Source organism: Ammospiza nelsoni, chromosome 6 (assembly GCF_027579445.1).
Source record: "Ammospiza nelsoni isolate bAmmNel1 chromosome 6, bAmmNel1.pri, whole genome shotgun sequence".
Lineage (NCBI taxonomy): Eukaryota > Metazoa > Chordata > Aves > Passeriformes > Passerellidae > Ammospiza > Ammospiza nelsoni.
The window spans coordinates 47,120,354-47,135,123 of record NC_080638.1 but is presented as its reverse complement, the minus strand read 5'-3'; the positions used below and the strand labels follow the sequence as shown (position 1 = coordinate 47,135,123).

The 14,770-nt window shown below is 35.2% G+C and overlaps 1 protein-coding gene across 1 annotated transcript in view; it reads left to right on the top strand.

Moving 5' to 3' along the window:
* Positions 1-14,770, top strand: part of EML5 (EMAP like 5) — a 92,431-nt gene that overhangs the window by 57,914 nt on the left and 19,747 nt on the right. Inside the window, exons 21-27 of the mRNA XM_059473992.1 lie at positions 194-335; positions 2,072-2,224; positions 3,027-3,158; positions 4,436-4,524; positions 5,237-5,413; positions 6,268-6,469; positions 8,148-8,274. Coding sequence (XP_059329975.1) covers positions 194-335; positions 2,072-2,224; positions 3,027-3,158; positions 4,436-4,524; positions 5,237-5,413; positions 6,268-6,469; positions 8,148-8,274 — 1,022 coding nt within the window. The remainder of the gene's footprint in view (positions 1-193; positions 336-2,071; positions 2,225-3,026; positions 3,159-4,435; positions 4,525-5,236; positions 5,414-6,267; positions 6,470-8,147; positions 8,275-14,770) is intronic.

The window sequence follows — 14,770 nt, the reverse complement described above, 5'->3', positions numbered from 1 at the left end:
GCAGAAGCTTTCTGTAGTACAAATTACTAAAATTTTGCACAAGTAGCAGAGTGAATTTTTTCAGGTGTTCTATGGTTTTATTCAGATATTTATTATCCTCTAAATAATGCATATTCTTTCTCTCTCTTTTTTTTTTTTACTTTCATATTTCAATTTAAAATAAAAAGAAATCTGATTAATTGTGTTTTTTCAGGGTCACATGGAGGGGGAAGTTTGGGGTCTAGCTACTCATCCTCATTTACCTATTTGTGCCACTGTAAGTGATGACAAAACCTTAAGAATATGGGATTTATCTCCTAGCCATTGTATGTTAGCTGTTCGCAAATTGAAAAAGGGTAAGATGCTTAGTATGAAAAAATATTTACTGATGCAATTGACATTTACAAGCATTATGAATGTTTTGAAAGCAGGACTTGAGAACAGAATAAATTCCTTTCTTTGCTCAAATTATTTTATTAATGCTATCTTCACTAGTTATGTAGACCTTAAGCTAATGAATCTGCACAAAAAATTCTATGTAGTGCTGTTCTGAAGATTATTTGCAATTGCAACTTGTTTAAGTCACTGAATTAACAATAAAATTGAGTCAATTACATAAATGCTATGTTGCTTATAATATTCCAAGGCTTTTTTAAGACTTTGAATCTAGAATTTTTTGGAAGAAATCTTAGAATAAATGTTTGTAATTTTCTTTGTGAATGTTTGAAGGATCTGGAATGTCAAGAAAAGAGAAATCATAAAATTTTCACTTGTTGTTTAGGATATAAAGAAATTCTATTTTGACAGATGGAAAATCAGTGACATCATATAAGGTGATTTTTTCAGGATTAGATGAGAGTGGCCCTGACAAGCTTTTAATTCTATGTATACTTTGTTAGATAAAAGAATACAGTGGGCTTTGTCTGTTTGGCATTCAGCAATGCAGTTTGATTCAAACATAATGGGAAGCTTAATTGAAGATTATTTAGATTGACAAAGTAAAGGTAAAAGAGTTACAAGCTCACATAAGCAGGGATTAAACAAGAAAGTTTCTAGTTGGTGAACTCTGCTCAAGTCTTAAAGCTAATATTTCATAATATGTTTAAGAGTACTTTTGGCAAAAAAAGTCTCTGATGACTATTTGCTGATGATACACAGTTTGAGATGTTTTGGCAATCTTAAAAAGTTCCTGTGTACTGTACAGAAAAAGATGTATGCTTCTGCAGACTAATGGAATTGAAATACAACTTGTTAATGATAAAAGGCAGATCAGTGACTGTAAGAAAAATGTCTGTGTAGATGACTTAAAGAGCAGAAGGCTCAGCATCTTGTTGAATGACAATTACATGTGATAGTGAGGTATTTTCCCCAAGACATAGTGCAATACTCATGTAAATTACAAGACAAAAATCAGAATATTTTTGGTGTGCATTTCTCATCTGTGTTCAGCTGAATGCAATTAAACTAAAAGTTGAAAATGGTGAAAGGAACTACAGAATAATGAATGCAAAGCCTTGTGGTGAAGCCATCTAAGTAAAGGATTGCTGTCTACAGGTTAATCAGAGGAACAAATACCAGGGGAAAATATGTAAGTTAACAGAAAATTCTGGCACGAGAACAAATCTATATAAGTTGACCATACATAAATTTAAATTGGAAATTAAACTGTTTTTCAAACAACACTGACATGTTTATTGGAAGGATTCTATGACTTACTGTCTTGTTTGTGACTGAATCCTATGAATCCAGAGGGTCTTTTCCAGCTGCGTTCTCCTTATCAGAGCAAATGGTAACAAACAGGCAGCACCAGATACAAGGAAGGAGATCAAGTTAGAAATGTACAGACCATAGTGATTAATCTGTACTACTGATGTAGAGCAGATATCAATTAAGATGAAAATTCTAACATTCTGGGCCTATGTACCTGTTTGTGTGCTGCCACAGCTTGGAAATTATTTTGGCAGCATATGGAAAGCTTCCTTGGAAGTTTTCTAGGATAATATTAGCTTTCCTTTACTAATGGAAAGATAGGTCTGAAAGAAGGATAATGCACTGTAAATGTATCTGAATCCAATTTCTTTATTTCTCATAGGAGGCAGATGTTGCTGCTTTTCTCCTGATGGAAAAGCATTAGCTGTTGGTCTCAATGATGGAAGTTTTTTGATAGTTAATGCAGATACCCTGGAGGATTTGGTCTCTTTCCAGCATAGGAAAGATGTTATTTCAGAAATCAGATTTTCTCCTGGTGAGTGATTTCTTTTTTAAATGAAAATTTTAATACCAAAGTTGTTCAAATGAGACTTATCACATGTAAGAGATAAAAGAAGCGAAGATTTGTAGTACTTCTAGATGTAAAAAATAGGTCAGTAAAACTAATACAAACATTTTAAAAGACCATGGTGTGAAGTCCTGTGTTGCTTGTTTAAGGATGAGATTATTGGAATATGTTTGCCTACAATGACCTCCTGAACACAACAGCCAGTTTGAAATAGTGAATATCCAGCAGCTCCCTAGGATTACCCTTTATGACCTGCGTAAGTTTCGCACATCACTGATGTTACTCTTATCTTATAAGAATACTTGAAACTGATGTGTCAAAAACATCTTGCAACTTTTTTTTCTTATTTTTCCCTAGTGAGGCTAGGTAATTTTTTCCCATCATTATAGCTCATCTTTTAGGAACTCAAAATGCATAGCCTACTTTAGTTAAAATACTCATCTGTTGGAGAAATTTGATGCAAATTACTGATACAAATTCCCCTACAACATTACTTTCTGGTTCCCCAAGCTTTATCATTCTCTGAATACCATAAATGCTTAAAATTTCAGCAAATAGTTTTTATTGTTTGAAAATGTAATGATACCATAGTTTTATGTTTCATTATGTGATATGAAAATCAGTTTGCCAGAGAATATGTATAGATTAGCAAGCTGATATCAAAGAATTTGAAATTGCATAGGGCTAAATTCCAGAATTTACTTGTGTTTAATACAAAGATCACTAAAATTTTTAAAAAATATTTTGTGTTTGTACTGATGTGTTTTAGGGGCTGGAAAGTACTTAGCTGTGGCATCCTGTGACAACTTTGTAGATATTTACAATGTAATGAGCAGTAAAAGAGTAGGAATCTGCAAGGGAGCCTCCAGCTATATCACACACATGGACTGGGACATAAGAGGTAAGCAGCATTCATTGTAAAAAGGTACTGGAAGACTGATTACATTATAGACTTATTAAGAACATGTGTAGTATGGATTTGTGGTATCACTGGCAGATTTGATTTTTCAGCTTATGAGTATGCTCTCACAGCATCCAAATAAATATTAAACCCATGGTTTTTATTGCCACATACATATTTAGAAATTTTACGATTTGAAGTAAAGTGGTTTGCCTCTATTTATTGGTTTGTTTGGATTTTTAAAAAATCCTTCCTGTTTATCATTTGACTTCACAAGGGCAGTTAGTGATAGAACAAGAGAGAAGGGCCTTAAGTTGAAGGAGGGCATGTTTAGATTGGATACAAGGAAGAAATTCTTTACTGTAAGTGTGGTGAGGCGCTGGAAATGGCTGCTCAGAGAGGCTGTGGATGCCCCATCCCTGAAGGTGGCCACGGCCAGGCTGGATGGGACTCTGAGCAACCTGGTCTAGGGGCAGGAGGGTGGAACTAGATGGTCTCTAAAGTCCTTTCCAACCCCAAACATTCTATGATTCCATGTTTCTACTCCTTTAATAAAATACTGTACAACGTGGTTGTAGCTCAGGAGAACATATCCTTGTCACACATAGCAAAAATACTGGATTTCCTGTGTTCCAGGGTATTAATATGTGATTAATTAAAATACTAAATTTAGTCCTGTTTCATTAAAAAGCAAGGCTGTGCAATTGTGCAATCTATTTGTTCATGTTCTTATTCCTCTATATAATAACTTCTGAAAGAGTCTGATTATTTGAAAGAGTGTTGTAAGTTAGCTTCCTTTGAGGATTCTGAAAAGGACGAGGACAAAAGCATTGGTGAGAGTTTCCCTCAGAAATGAAGTAGGATAAAGGTGTAAAGAAGTCACCTGCTTGGGATCAGCTGGTGGCCAGGCAGCATCTGTACTTCTCCATCCCAAGAGCATCAGCAGCCAGTAATCATAAACAAGCTTTGAATTACACCCAGTGCATTTTGTCTACCATCTGATGGGACAGCCATAATAAGGAGAGAAAAGTGATGCATTAGTACAGTTTTCAAAGAGAAAAGAAAGGGTTGTGAATTTAAGGGGTCAAAGGACTTAGATTTCTTTAGAAGACCATACTTCCAGATCCATTATTTATGTGTGCAGTTTTTTCCAATAGAAACAAATAATTGATGTAATGCTGTTAGCAATAAAAAATTCAAACTAACTTTTCCTTCTTCCTTCTGCAAAATGGAATCTCCTATGTTAACATACAATATATATGTTGTATGTTTTATAGGAAAACTTTTGCAAGTCAATACTGGTGCTAAAGAGCAGCTGTTTTTTGAAGCCCCTCGGGGGAAAAAGCAGACTATCCCGAGTTTGGAGGTGAGGAACTGTACTGCCTTCTTAACTTGCTTGCAAATTAAACTTATTATGCAGCCACCTATACTACATAAGAGGGAATGATGCATAAAACTGTAATTTTAAACTTTTAAAATAATATAATATGTAGGGGATTTCACATTTTTCTCTTCTATTAAGAAACACATTTGGCTGACTTAGTAATGAACATCTCACTAGACTTCTGTGTGTCTTTTCTGGTACCTAAACACCTTTGAAAACCTATTGCAGATTACTAAACCTTGCTACAGAAAACCTCATGTTTGTTTTTATAGAACAATGAAATACAGTTACATAATACATATAGGCAAGAGTAGTATATTGTACTTCTTTTGTTTTCTCAGATACAGAGCATTGTCATAGGGCAGAGAGCAAAAATTTATAATTTCCAAGTTATATTTTCCATGACATTGAAAGGCAGTGTTGGAAAACATAATTTGTATTCTTTAGCCTGAAAGGGCAGCTAAGGTAAAAATTTTCAAAATACTTATTTAAGTTTTGGTATTGAAAGTTCATAGAGGTAAAATTACAGGTCTCAGATGAAATTCTGAATGGCAAAAAAATAACTGATTAATATATTAAAATACTGTCTTTTAGATGTGATGTATCTTTCAATACAAGAAATTTTTCTTGAAATTGGATATGGAAGAAAAATGCCTAAGAAGTATTCTTTGTCTCAAATGTGTCATTTTTGTAGGTAGAAAAGATTGGCTGGGCATCATGGACAAGTGTTTTGGGCTCTTGCTGTGAAGGGATCTGGCCAATAATTGGTGAAGTCACAGATGTAACTGCTTCATGCCTCACTAGTGACAGTAAAGTATTAGCCACAGGAGATGATTTTGGATTTGTGAAACTGTTTCGATACCCTGCTAAAGTAAGTAATTTTCAGCTTTTTATGGACAGTATTTATTAATAAATCTGCCTTTGTAAAACTGTGAAAATTCATCGCTCAGAAGAAAATAATGCTTTAATATTTTTCTCATTTTGATCAAAGAAAGCATTTAGTATTACATTGCAGTTTGCAGTGTGTTAAACTTCCAGTGAGTAAGAATGATCATTCCAGGTCAGAATGCAGAGCCATCTCATGCAGTGTCCTGCTGCTGACTGTGACAAATGAATAGGAACAACTTTAAGAATGAGAATGCTTTGGAAGACAATGAACATGTATTTTTCACCTACATTGCATTTTTGATTTTAAGGACCTTAATTATTTCCAATATTAGTATTTTTTTTTTCTAAGACGAAGACCTTTAATAGTATTTAATCACACATCATAGAAAAGCCATTCCAAAAGTACATTGTGTTTTTACTGCTCTTCAAGTATCTCCTGCTTTCCTGGATATTTGGTGGAAAAAATGTCTTCAATTTTGAAATGTTGCTATGCTAAGGATAGTAACAGTGCACAAGTACTGACTCAAAATATTCTATGTGAATTTTATTCCAACTCAGATTATTGTCTCTCTTAGAAAAAGTGATCCAGTGTTTATTGCTGGAATATGTTTATAGACTAACTCTTTCATGCTTGATATGAAGATAAAGTCAACATTTCATGAAGTTGCTATAGGAGGGGCACTTGGCAAATCATGTGTTAAAATCATGTGAACTACAAAACAGCTGAAGCAGGAACTGTGAAGAAGTTAAGATGATGTCATTGTGCAGGCAACTTATTTCAGTTTTGTCTAGCAGACTGGGTAAATTTGCTCTTTGCCTTCTTTTTCCCCTTTTCAGGGAAAGTTTGGAAAATTTAAGCGGTATGTTGCTCACAGCACCCATGTGACAAACGTGCGCTGGACCTACGACGACAGTTTGTTGGTCACTGTGGGGGGAGCTGACACCTCCCTGATGCTGTGGACTTACGAGATGGAAGGACATCGGGACAGCAGGCAGTGTGACAGTGAGGAGTCTGATCTGGATTCTGAAGAAGATGGAGGTCAGTAATAATTTATACAACTAGCTGGATTGTGCTATTTCAAGAAGACTTTATTAATGGAAAACTGAAAATTTAGGAATAATTTATGGATTGCTTCTATCTTAAGTGGCAAATACTCTTCAAGAATGTTAAATAAAATTTGGTTTTGGGGAAAGGACTGATAAACTGCTGTGAAGAAAATGATAATGAAGTGTTTGAGTTACTGCTTTGAATCAGAGTACATAAAGAAACTCTTGAATCTTCTAAATTAAGAATATTAAGCATCAATTATACATAGCTACCCAAAATCTATGTTTAAAATAGAATCATCACAGTTGGAATTTGGTCACCAATTCTTAAGAAATGATATTGAAATCTGTATAATGTGAGACCATAGTTATCTTGATGTTGTAGAATCTGCTTCCATAACATGGAGACATAGGACACTGAAGTAGACTGATGTTTATGTACCTATTTCAAGGTCACAATATCAGTAGTTATAAAGTGTTAATTCTATTTTGTAGCATTAACTTCTGCTGGTTTTTCCATACTTATGTTTTCTTTTTCATGTTACAATTCCAAGAATTTATGGCCTCCAGACTTGTTTTCTCCCAAGTGTGCTTTTCCTCCTCGTCAATTCCTCAGTGTTCAAGAATTTTTAAACTATCACCGCTACTCATTAATTAGTTCTGTGTAATAAATTAACTTCACCTGTCACTAAAACGAGATAAATGACCAAAGAAATACATTAAATATTAAAGACATATTAAACATTCATTGGAAAAGAATTTTTAATCACTGTATTTCTTCTCAAAAGTACTGAAGAATACACAGAGTAATTTAATTGCCTATAGGAGGACTTGTCAGCTTTTAACTGTCTTAGTCAAAAATTGCCATCTTCAGACTTTCTGTTCAGCCTCTGCTTGAGACCTGTTAGAACATCTTAGCCCTATGATCTCCCCAAGCCTCTGCTGCTTTACACAGAGCCCTCTTAAGTTGTGGGTTCAAAAGTACTCTAAAAGAGAGTGAGGTGTGTGAAGATTTACGAGAAAAGACATTGACATCTTTATCCACAAAAGTTTCTCTAGGTCAATTCCTATTAATTCAGTTAGAGTTAAGAAGTATTCACCATCACATTGTTGGCATTGGTAGTTTTGATCTTTGAAAAAACAAAATAATGGAGAGTAATTAACAGACCTGTCACAACTTAACTTTTCCAACATGTTTATTTTGCTATAGTAAACATCATCCTGATGTGGCTTGCTGGCCCTTAGCATTGTGTAGGAACCTTGTGCAGACCTATAGATTCCATGGTAATGGATGGATCCTGAAACTGAGAACAACCAGGCACTGAATCTTACAGGTCTTGAGAGCAGGTGTCAGGTAGTGAGGTTCTTTGTTAGTGACTGTAGTTAAGGCCAACCAAGCAGAAATGGGGTAGCTTTTAAAGTCCCTTGACTCATTAATAATTTTTTTTCCACAAAGATATTGTAGGGAATTCTTTTTCTTTGAATGCCTTTTATTAACAATGTTCATGATTCCCAGCTACTTTCTTTCTGTTGTGTGTTTATGTTATTAATAATCGATGCTATAATTGTTTTTGTAATCTAGTACATTGTTGAAATCTGCACAAATTAAGATTAAGTGGTTGTTCTTGTACCTTATTTTGGTTTGATACTCTTCCCTTTGGTTTTGTTAGGTTATGACAGTGATGTGACAAGGGAAAATGAAATTAATTACACCATCAAAGCCTTATCAACAAACATTAGACCAATGTTTGGAATTAAGCCTCATCTGCAACAAAAGGAGCCAACCTTAGATGAAAGGTAATTACTAAATTACAATTCTAGCCAAGAAATCAACGTGAAAATACAATAGTAGAACAAAATTATACTGGAATATATGATTCTCAGCTTAAAAGGATATGTATAAAAAGAATACAAATACTTCTTTGAAGAAAAAAGAAAAGGTGACCCAAAGGACTAGGCTGTACCTATTTTCATACAGCACAAAAGACTAAAAACTATGTATGCATATTTTTATGTTTGGGGAATTCCTTGAGATGATTGACTTATTTGCTGGTGTTTAATAATATGTTTTTTTTGAAACTGAAATACTGAATGGTAGTTAGTGATGGCATTATAGGCATGAACCTGTACAATTGTTTTAGTGAAGGACAGCTCTAATGTTTTTGGTTCTGCCAAGAAACTGCTCTGAATTAAAGTCTAATTGCTCCTTGCTTTGCTTCAGTTTTCACTTAACTTCTACCTTTCTTTGAAAAGTTCTGTCCACAGTGGTTCTGCAGTTTTTGTTAATGAATTTTGGAAAATAGAGTTGGTTGCTTTAGAGTATTAGTTTTAGATCTTCGTTCACTGTTGTATGCTTTGGAAGAGAATAGGGTGGGGAGCAGACTACAATAAACCCAGAAAATAAAGTAGACATGACAGAGACAATGACAATGACAGAGACAATTTATAACCTCTAGAACGTTATCTGTTGTAGAATCTGCAGCTGAGCATGGGACCCTGAAAGTTGTTTGTTGTCCACCAAATTGAGGTGGACAGTATATGTGAGGGAAAAGGAAGGAGGAACTCCTAGTACAGCATTTGGGGAATTCTAATACTACAGACGGAGATGAGAGGAAAACAGCAGGGTATAAGGGAGTGTGAGGATCTGGGGAAATTGAAGGGTAGGAAATTTTGCAGGAATGTGAGGAGTTCTGTGGCAATGTTCAAGCCTCTTTCCATAGTGAAGCTGGGCAGGTCTGTCGTACCCCTGGTGAGAAATGCAGTGTGACTTTGGTGGGAGTTTCATACCATCTTTTGTTTTTAAGTTGTGTTACTGTAGGAGGGATAAACCAGGGATAAACCAGGGATAACTACAGTATAAAGCTGTGGTTCCCTGTCTTGCATTTATGAGAAATGGTCTCTCTTTTTTAATTAGCTGTACTTGATGTGGAAATCAAAAAGAAATAATGTGCATGGCATGAAAGCTTTGATTAAAGATTTTTTTTTTCTTTTAATGAAATTGTAAGCCTCTTGTGTTTCTTTCAAAAGCTGTTTCTGGAAGCTGAGTGAATTGTGTTTTTCAGTTTCAGATAAATTACTAAGATAATTAATTCTGTAGTAAGGTAATTAAATTGTGATTCAGAATGCAAATAAAGATCATAAAATAATTCCATTACCTGCATTGTTGAAAAGTTTGGGGCCCTAAAACTTCAAGACTTTTTTTTGTGAAGAATAAAACCAGACTGTGGTTACTGTATGTATTTTGACTTCTGTTCTGATGTTAATATTGTATAAGATTGGTAAATGTTTCAGAAATCTGTCATAGACACTAATTTTTATTTTATTTCTACTACTCTATTTTTGCTTCCTATGAAGGCAGGGGGTCGTAAGGTAAGTTCATGTACTTGAAGTCCAGGATTAAATGGATTTTAATAACTTCAGCAGCTTGGAAAAGTAGTTACAATTTGCAACAGAAGTGAGGGATTTACCTCTTTACTATTAAATAGTAGCATGTCAATAAATAGAAAAGGGTTAAGGGACAAAACATAAGTGCAGCTCTCACTCTGAGCTGATGTGAGTGAAGAGTAGAGTGTTCTAGGAGGAGGTGATCAAAGCTCATCCTCCTTTCCTCAATATTTTGGGGGAGATAAGGAACAGCTTGACTTCCCTGTCTGAGCCAGAGGTGTTGCCCAGGGGTTTGTGGATGTCTGCAGCACACGCTTGGAGGTCAGGCTGGAGCAGTGCAGTGAGCACATTGCACTCTGTGAGCAGCACCCTGCAGGAGCTGATGGAGCTTCAGGGGTGCAGGGAGCCCCCCTGCCTTGGCTGCAGCGTTTTGCCAGTGCACCTGTGCTGCTTGAGGGTCTGAGCTGCTGGCTCCCCATCCTGCTCACGCAGCAGGCTCTGGCGTAGGTGCCTGCATGAGGTTAGCAACTTCTGCGCCTGCTCTGTTTGCAATATGTGCACATGCTGTTAAATTGGCAGCACAACAAATCCTTAGGCTGTCAGACCACCCTTCAGACCTGCAGACTGAGCTGCCTCTGCGACTGGAACTCCAGATTTCTTTCAATTGGTCTAAGGTTTGCTTGCAGTGTTAACTGCCAGCTCTGCTAATGATACAGTACTCTCTAGCAGTGAAATTACCAGCTATATCATTGAAATTGCAGTACTTATTTTAAGTTCTGCTGGAAACACAAAATGGCACTGCTGTGAGGCAGCACTTAGGTTGGTAATTTGAATTATTTATCATTTCTGAATAATAATGTTTATAGGTAATATTTTTATGTGAAAAGATGTGTACTGTGTGTCTAATTTGGTTGTGTAATAACAGTATGGCTATTCAGCAGCACAAAACACACTTGAAAACTGTTTCTATCCTTTGCTAAGAGTTCTTTCCTAGTATGTTTTTGTGCTAGGTAAATTACTCAGAAAAAAGTCTATCGTGGTTGATTTTGAAAATGCTTCTGACTCTGCTGCTCCCTGAATTGCACAGCACTGAAGGTTGGGAGATGCCTCTGGAGAATAATGCTCCATTCTTACTCTGTTCTTACACTGCCTGAAGCTGGCTATTTGTGGCTGTGAAAGGGGCAGTGCTGTGTTTAATGTACCTTACAGACAAATGGCTGTACCAAGAGATCTCAAAATTAAATAACCAGAAATTTCAGTTAAAATTTTTCACTGTTTTACTGTGAAAAATACCTGGAGGTATTTTAATTTGAAGAATTGCATGCTATTGACTGCAAAGCCTGTTCAAGCTACATTTGGATTTTATTGTGGGAAAGGTTTAGCTGTTTCCTATATGAATAAATAGTGCATCAATCTTGCACTGAAAAATAAAGTTAAAACTAATTAGAAGACATCCAGTAAAATCCATTGTTTTCAGAATGGGAAAAAAAATCAATCTGTAAATTGGTGAGTTGTTAGCATTGTTTTTCAGGATTTTTTTTCCTAAATAATTCCCTAAATTATTTTGCTTAACTTATAAGTGAGAAAAACTAACCTAGTGTTCACCTAGTGATGTTGTTTAGTGGCTCTTAAAAAAAGAGCTTCTCAAACCAGTGGAAGTGTACCAGCTAATCAAACTCTTATAAGGTACCCATGCATATTACAAATATTAGGAAATAATCTGTACATGCCCATATGCTTTAATTATTAATGAGGGGTTTTGGCTGGCCAAATAATAGGAGTATTCCATCATACATGACTGAGGAAACCTATCCAGTGCAAAGTGTCTTCAATTAACATAAACTGAATTAAGTAGTCATGAAAAAATAGTACATATCAGTAGTGCTCAGTACCCCACACATTCTGGTTAGCTGAGATAATTTTATTTTAGTATAAATTAATGTATTTTTGTGACTAAACTTGGACATCTGTCTTTAATAGCGAGTTGACTGTTCCATCCATCAGCTTATTTCAGGAAGTTAAACCTGCACAGCCTTTCTTTGAGTTATTCAGGTGTTGGTATAGTTCAGAGGGGTTTTTTTTCTGCTTCTGCTTTTTTTCTCTATTTACAGCAGAGTTATCCCAAAGAATTATGTTCTCATGCCAACACATGTTCATAATTCCCATTTAAGTGAATGGGAGTTTTATATACAAATAATAGATTTATCTAGTCTATGAAGTGACTCATCCCCTTGTAAAAAGGAGTATACAAACCAGGAAGTCAGCAATAATTATCTATATAAATAATTCACTGGCACCTAACTTTTAGCCAAACTTGTATAAGTAATCCTTTTCTCTTTCCCATCTGCTGCTGAAAAGAGGTTCCAGGTAATGCTTTTATTTTCCTATCTAGTCCATCTTTTACTGCCACCTCCCATTTTCCTTAAAAAGCCATCTGTCATGTTGGGTGCCATAACATGCACCTATCACTGTTCAGAATATTGCTGTATGAAAAATCTGATATAAAAATATATGCATTGCAGTTCTATTTCATACAATGAGCTAGATGCTTTTACCTACCAATATGAACTCCAACTCCACGCACTGTTATACTTTCCATGTTTCACAAGTAGTATTCTTCAGTAATACTTATTAAAGTACAAAGATTAGCACTTTTCCAGCCCCCTAGTGGGCAACTGTTTTACATGTGATGATTTGACAGTCTCACCTGATTTGCCAAGGTGGATATGCTACTGAATTGTTTGAGCATCAGATTCCCTGTGTCTGCATTAGTGAGTATAAACTGGCTCTTACTGCTCACAGAACACATGAAATAATTATAAGTCATTTTTTGTCCAGAAGCAGTACTTAAAAACTACCAGCCTTCATTATCTTCTAATGGAAACCAGACTTGGGTGAAGCTTCACAAATGACTTTGAAGAACTTGCCAAGAGTAAATGGGCAGAAGTCCTCCTTTCTCTTAAAATTCATTCTCTACTTCATGCTTGTCAACACCTTTTGGGGAGGGCAGAGCAAGACACTTCATGCTGAAGAGTGCAAAATCAATTGCTAAGTTCTCTGCAAGTCCCCCTAAGTATGAAGTGGAATTTTGGTGCCCTGCACAGGAAGGGACTTTTTTTTCTTTTTTACCAACTACTGTAATTTGCTCTATCAAATAGTGCCCAAAATAATACTTGTGTTTTTAAAACAGAAATAAATATTGTAAATCACACTGTTATAAATTAACACAGAACTAAAAGAATTGGTGTTAATTTACATATGCTGTATAACAAAAAATCATTCCTTGTTCTCTTAGTAACTTTAGGTACTCAGTAACAATGAGGAAAATATGGAATGAAATACATCATACAAAAATGGGCACTAATATTTAAGATATGTCTAAAACTGTGAACAAGATACTTTTTTTGTTTCAGAAACTACTTCAAAATGCTTGTACTTGATTTTTATAGTTTCATAACAAGAAATATTAAAATACGTATACCAAATATATATATTAATTTTGAAAATAAAGTGCCAATATTGTGGTATTTATTTCCCTTATGATAGATGGCTTGAATTCTCCTTCCCCATGCTAAAGCTGGCCCTATCCATACCTGAATTCACCCCAACATGTTATTCATGCTCTCTTTCCCATCTTTTCCACACAGTTTTTGAGCATGCAGCAAGTTATGCATGCAGGTATATGACCACTGTGTGTTCTATATGCCATTAGTCACTTTGCTGCACATTACACAACAAATTAAAAATATTTTCAGCTCTCACACATTCAAAAAATGACTTGGAAAATGTATTCTCATATCCTTCAGCATTCCTGTTTTTAAATCCTGAAGTTGTTATCTTGAAACGTAACTGGGGAGAGAGTCCATACATGCTTGTAATTTGCATTCCAGTTCCACTGTTCTGGATCAATACAGAATTACCCTTTCCTGGCCAGATCCTTAGAGAAATTGTTTAGGTGACCTGTGAGATAATGCAGCTGAGTGAAAGTTCTCAAGCTTTTCTGACCAATATACATTCACTTTATTTTTTTGTATGGTAATGTATGAATGTACTCTCATGATTACTTAAGGATGATATCAACCTGTGTTTATTTGTATTTGTAGGGCCTTTAAGTGTAGATGGTCTTCTCAGGCAGTTGTGAAATGTGAGATTGTTTTACCTCTTCTCCCTTTCTATCACAAGGGATTTACAGACAGCAAATGTTAAAAAAAATGTTACATTTTAGAACCAAACAGCAGAGAAATATTCAGTTCCAGTAAAGTAAACCTCTATAAGAGGAATCGCGTCCTTTCAATTTCTACTGCTTTCATCAAATCTCAAATATGTTCTTCTGCTATATTTAATTTTTCTCCCTTTTTTTCCCTCCAACTCATTTTTCCCTCTTTGTTTCAGGGACAGAAGTTAATTAGGGCCAGGGTAGGAGAAGAGGAAAGAGATGAGGTTTGAGTGCTCTGTGTCAAGTATGAGGCTGACAAGTGGAAGAAGGACTTTTTATGCTATGTTTTGGTAATTTCTAGAGGAATGGTAATGAAACTGTTGCAGAGTTGTCCATGACAAATGAGAAATTAAAAACATAAAGTCTTTCAAAGACTTCTATGCTGGAGTGATCAAATGAACAAATGCCTGACATTTGTTCTAAATTTAGGCAGGAACAATGAAGAAATAAATCCAAGAAAATGGTTGTTTATTTGAATAACTGAAAAAATGCTTTTCACGTAGTCCTTCAAACTACACAGTGTACAAACAAATCATGTTCTATCATTCTGAGAAAATGCAGTCATTGTTTTGAATCAAAGTCATGACTCAAGATCAGAGATGAAATTACAAGTACTTCATACTAAAAAGGAATAGAAGTACTTCATACTAAAAAGGAAATAGCAATAAATAGAATTTATTTTAAACTAAATTG